We start from the raw sequence: 6,000 nt of genomic DNA, 5'->3' as shown, positions 1-6,000 counted from the left end.
GGGACAAAATTTGACAAAAATTTCCCTGTAATGACAATTGCATGAAGGAATGATAGTCATTTAACCCAGTGGGTCCCTTATCAAAGGTTCAATGAACCCTAATCAGCAGTTCTAGAACCATTAAATCTTTACCTAGCAGATTTGGTCCTGTCATTCTGAAGAAAATTTGTTAATAACAAGATAACAAGACAGATGCCAAACAAATGTTAATCAGAAAAACTCAACTGAGCATTATATACTGCCTCAATGTATATAGAAATGTCAATATACATATATAAATATAAGTTATATGTAAACAAATATTCATACATTATATTTCTGGAATATTATATACAAAATATCACATTTGAATTTTACAAAATACACTTTTAACTCATGCATAGAATAATTACTTCACATATAAAGTTAATATTCAATTTACTAATGATTGCATAGCACACTTATCAAAATGTTTTTGATAATGTCAATTAATATTTTCCATTGCAAATTCATTGACTGAACTGATTGCACATTACAAACATAAGTAATCAGAGATTACAGAGCTCACCTCAATGAATGTTGTCTATAAGTAAGGCAAAATCCCATACTAAACTAATAATCTAGTAGTGTGCATCCCTTGATGTAACATTTATGCAATTTTGGTCTGATAGGGCTAATAGTTACTTTAGAATGAACCTGCTCCAAAATTTTTAACCTGGTCACTCATCCAGAAAATGTAGGTCAGATCCAGCATCAAAAGTAAGTCCAGTAGTTTGCATCCTTAGATGTGTAATCCATGCAAGTTTGGTCAACATAGCATACATGAAGTTACTTTAGAATGAACCTGCACCAAAAATTTTAACTTGGTCACTCATCCAGAAAATGTAATGTGCATTCTTAGATGTATCACCCATGCAAGTTTGGTCAATATAGGGCTTATAAATACTTGGAAATGAGACCTGCTCCAAAAACTTTAACCTGCTCCAAAAACATTAACCTGGTCATTCTTTTGCTGAAATTGCAGCATCTGAAACTTTAACTGGTACAATGAAACATACTAGAAGCATCCTCCATGCATCTCTGATTAATATAGGGCCTAGAAGTTCTTGAAAAAAAAATCTGCTCCAAAGACTTTAACTTAGCTGGGACGCCGATACTGAGTGTATTACATAAGCTCCCCCCAACTTCGTTGAGGTGAGCTAAATACTATAAAAATCACTCCATTTGCTATTGCTCCATCCCTTAAAGAAGTCACACATATATTTAATTTTCATTGATTCAGGTGAATTAAAATACAGAAAGTATGTGGATAACAACACTCATATAATGCCTCTAGTTCTTTCTGTATAAATGCATTATTCTGCACCTGCTAGTAAGATAGTAAGCTAGTCTATAAGGCCAACAATGTAGTCTCCTAACAATGTTACTGTACATCAGTCCTCTACTGAATTACAAACTGTGAAGCATCAATCATACAGGCTTGCTGCACTTTTTCAACAGTTGCTGGAGCATCTACGAAAACATATAATAATAAATCATACTCTCAATATTGTCACTCCTGTTTCAAAAATGTATTATGAATCATATTACACCCAAATAAGCACAGAATATAAGATTTAATGTAGAGCTAAGGAAAACATCCCCCCCCCCCCCCCAATACAGAACTACTCAACAGTAGCATCATATAGTAATTACAACATCATAACATCCTTATGGGTCAAACTCAGAAACAGAACAAACATACCTAGAGCAAAGTAAGTGTCTTTTCCAATATCCCTCCTGAAGGCCTCAACAGCGTGTTTAATGGCAAACAAGGCAGAACAGCTCATACACAAGGGGGGCTCACCACAGGCTGTAAACAAGACAAAATTATTTACGTCACTGTGTTTCCTTTTTCTTTTCACAAGATTATGATAATCTGGATATATATTATAAAGGAGTTTTTCTGAATCAAGATTTACCTTTAGCCCTGAGAATTCCCACTGGATTTGGGGCATTCTTCAGTAAGTTGATGCGGAAGTCAACTGGTATATCTTTTGCTAGTGGGACTTTGTATTCCTACAAAAGTGCATAAATCTCAACCCATTACTTCAAGTTTTATCATTTCAAACTTCATATTAAGTACTAAACAGAAAAAAACATGTAAAGACTTAAGGTAATTTTTGCTGTTTCCTTTACCAAACTTTCATGTGCATGCATGGGGAACAGTTTTACAAAAATGAGGAAAACAGATGGATAATCTATAATACAGTACAAACTACAAGCAGGGATCTTACAAATGAATTATCATTTTTTCTTTTCTTCTTTATGGGACAGCCAAGGCTAATATATTTAACAAGCTGATTAGGTAAAAATGAAATCATCAATGATTTTATACCCATGTGCCATCAGTGAGTTGTTGTCCTGTTTTTTGGTCATACTTTATTTCCTCTAGTAGGAAGTACCCCAGACCCATAACAAAAGCTCCCTCACACTGTCCTATATCTATCTCAGGATTCATACTGCAAATAAAAAAAAAATCATGAGGATGTCCATAACTTCAGAGAATTAAATATTCCCATGTGAAAAAAATAGGACCCTCTATTGTGATCCTATCTAAATGCACGATTACATAAAGATGCTTTGTGACAAGTTAAAATACAAGAGGCCCAAGGGCCTTAATGGTCACCTGAGTACAACAATTTAGAGGATCCATAAACTGATAAATGAGAAGCTTTGTTGCCCAATAGCAAGAAAATTAGTACGATTAAGATCAACAAAACAATTGGTCTACTATCTTTCTATCTGTCCCCCATTTATCACTATTACCATGCAGACTTTTAACACAATGTCTATATTATTACCTCTCACATTGGCCTCACTTGGCCTTTGAAGAACATTTAAGAAGACAAGTTATTTTTGTTTCATTTTTATTTATTCATTATTTCCAAGTCTACCTGATTATTAAAACTATGAAAGTACTTTTTATATTATACAATAAATGTTCTTGCATAATTTTCTTATTCTATTAACCTTTCAAATACATTATCTACAGTGATTAATTATCAAAAGTGAATGACAAAGGGGAATAACTTCACTCAATAGAATAAAAATTAATAGAGCCCTGGCCAGGACCAGAACACTTGACTAAATGGTCCATATGTTAAAATTTACAAATTTGGAAGAGGTACCCTCATCATCATAATTATGCAATTAGTTGAAGATTTTCAAAGAATTCACACATTTTCACTATATTACCAAATAGAGCCCCCCCCCCCCCCCCTTCAGAGAAACAACAGAACTCCTGGGACCACAAGTCTTAAAAATTTTGTAAAAGCATCCTTGCTCATCATAACTACAAAATTTTCTTTGCTTTATAACCAGGAGTAGAAAAAAAATATTTTGAAAGAAATTATGAATTTTCACTATATAATCAATAGAGCCCCCCCCCCCCCCCTTCACCAGAACCCCTGATCCAGGGGCCATGAAATTCACAATTTTGGAAGAGGCAGTGTACTTAGTTAGTTTATTTCATACCCAGGAGCAGAGAAGAAGATTTTCAGATTTGATGCATTTTCACTATATAAACAATAGAGCCCCGTCCTAATGCCAGAAGCCCGACCAAGAGGCCATGAAATTCACAATTTTGAAAGAGGCAGCTATACTCATCATAACTATGCACTTAGTTTGTTTAAATAATACACAGGAGCAGAGAAGAAGATTTTCAAAGAATTAATGCATTTTCACTATATAATCAATAGAGCCAAGCCCTAAGACCAGAACCCTGACCCAGGGTGCATGAAATTCACAATTTTGGAAGAGGCAGTCTTGCTCATCATAACTATGTACTTAGTTAGTTTATCTAATACCCAGGAGCAGAGAAGAAGATTTTCAACGAAATAATGCACTTTCACTATATGATCTATATAGCCCCACCCTAGCACCAGAACCCCTGAACCTGGGGCCATGAATTTCACAATTTTGGTAGAGGGCTCAATGCTTATTACAATCATGCCAACAGTTTGACTGCTTGATGTCCAGGAGTAAAGAAGAAGATTTTTTAAGATTGCATTAATTTTGGTGGTTTTAGCCCCACCCCTCAGGCCTCAGGGACCATGAAATTCACAGTTTTTCCCCCTTCACCCACAGGGTTGGGGTCAATTACTTTGAAATGTAATTAATTACTTTCAAATACATTGATAATTTTGTCAATTACTTGCAATTACAATTACATAGATTTTTTCAAATGTAATTAATTACTCCCAATTACTATGTCAAATGTAATTAAATACATTTCAATTACTTAAGCTTTATTTTTAAAAAATCTTGAGAACAAATACATATATATACGTCATTGGGATACACAAAGCATTATGTACTGAAATGTTTTTACAGTTTTGAGTTCATTTCAATCATCATCAGATTTTAAAACACAGCATCACTCAAACGACATCTTTCTGGTCTGAACAGTTTTCCAGCCATGCTGAAAAGTCTTTCAATGGGTGCTGAAGTCGCTGGTACAGCTAAATACCTTTGGGCTAACTGAGAAAGACAAGGAAACATGGAATGATTTTGACTTTAAAATTTTCAGAAACATTTTCTGGGACATTAAATTCATCGAATACTATTGAATTCATGTTTGGTTCTGAATAAGGTTTTTACTATAGTGAACTTTTATTCAGTGTTTTTGTTCTTGGGTATTAGAGGGGTTCACAACTGGACAAAATTAGACCTCTACCTATTGCCCTGGGCAGTGTGACATGCTGTATAAACAAATTAAACATTCTGAGACATTTAATTGCTGCACAAACACAAGCCCATGCCACACAGGTATACTGAACTGTGTATCTTAACAAGAGGCCCAAGGGCCTTAACGGTCACCTGAGTATAATACAACAATTTAGAAGTTAAGGAGGCTCATTACACCACTTTTTGATGACGTACTACACAGAAAAATAAACCTCCATTGTTTTGTCCGTTTTCTCCTGGGGACGAATTGTACAGGTTCGCTTTGATGATGATCTAAATCTTTAAAACGCTCTAAAAATAGACTACATGCGATTGTTGTAAACAATGGGAATTTGGTAACGGATTCATAAATAAATCACGAACGAAGAAGGGTTACTTTTACGTAGAGACCAAAGAGAATGACAGTCAAATCTTCGCTACCCAACTATTGTACAATGTCATACCGAAAGCCGCAAGTTCTATCCCTGACAACGTGTATGTATTGAAGAAATTCGAGTTGAAATCTACAACCTCGTTGAAATAAATTATAATTGACTTGCGCTTTTAGAGAACTGTACTCTTGTTGGTTTGTGTGCTTGTCTTTATTTCTTTGAAAAATGTATATTTATTTTAGAAATTTTAGCTTATTCTGAATCTGATATGATCAACCGTTCCTGAGTGTTTTGAGTCAGGGGGATTTAGGAAAGATAACTCTTGCAAGTGGACTTTTTATTCCAATTATTTTATAAATTGGAATTTTCATTTCCTTAAAACATTTTTCATTCAATTTGTCACTTGTTATTCATTAATATACATTTCTTGTTTATTTATAAATGATTTTCCAAATTATTCATGCAAAGATTAAAAAGAAAATCACATTAATTCTTTTTTGGGAGAAAATTATTTTTTCTAATAAAAATAATATTGAATATTATGAAGTGTTATTATATTTCTTACATATCTGAAGATGATATCCATCACTTGACACTGAGATTTCTGCAATACTTTCAATCAGAAACTTGAAATAAAACATTTTACCAAAATCAGAAAAAAGATTAAAAATTCTTTAAAAAATATTTATCGTATCATAACCTCCATTTGGATATTTGAAATCTTCATAAAAAGGGGTGCTGTAATGAAATCTAAAATAAACTGTGGGTGTAATGAGCCTCCTTAAATACACTGATAGATGAAGCATTGTTGCCCTAAAGCAAGAGAAGTAGGAAGATCAGGATCAACAAAATAATTAGTCTAGTATTCAGTATCAACTCATAAATTAAGTTCTAATCTGTCCCCCACTTAACACTATCACCA

The 6,000-nt window shown here is 33.8% G+C and overlaps 1 protein-coding gene across 1 annotated transcript in view; it reads right to left on the bottom strand.

The window, feature by feature from the left end:
- Window positions 1-325: 325 nt before the first annotated feature.
- LOC133191168 (xanthine dehydrogenase-like) overlaps window positions 326-6,000 on the bottom strand; it is a 31,254-nt gene continuing 25,579 nt past the window's right edge. The window contains exons 32-35 of the mRNA XM_061326888.1: window positions 2,357-2,480; window positions 1,941-2,037; window positions 1,724-1,831; window positions 326-1,491 (exon numbers count right to left, since the gene is read on the bottom strand). Coding sequence (XP_061182872.1) covers window positions 1,421-1,491; window positions 1,724-1,831; window positions 1,941-2,037; window positions 2,357-2,480 — 400 coding nt within the window. The 3' untranslated portion in view covers window positions 326-1,420. The remainder of the gene's footprint in view (window positions 1,492-1,723; window positions 1,832-1,940; window positions 2,038-2,356; window positions 2,481-6,000) is intronic.

This window comes from Saccostrea echinata, unplaced genomic scaffold, assembly GCF_033153115.1.
Source record: "Saccostrea echinata isolate AGI-Se365-2 ecotype Australia unplaced genomic scaffold, CSIRO_AGI_Sech_v1 ptg000023l, whole genome shotgun sequence".
Classification (NCBI taxonomy): domain Eukaryota; kingdom Metazoa; phylum Mollusca; class Bivalvia; order Ostreida; family Ostreidae; genus Saccostrea; species Saccostrea echinata.
Note: the sequence above shows the minus strand (reverse complement) of the source record. Positions and strands in the feature narration are given on the sequence as shown.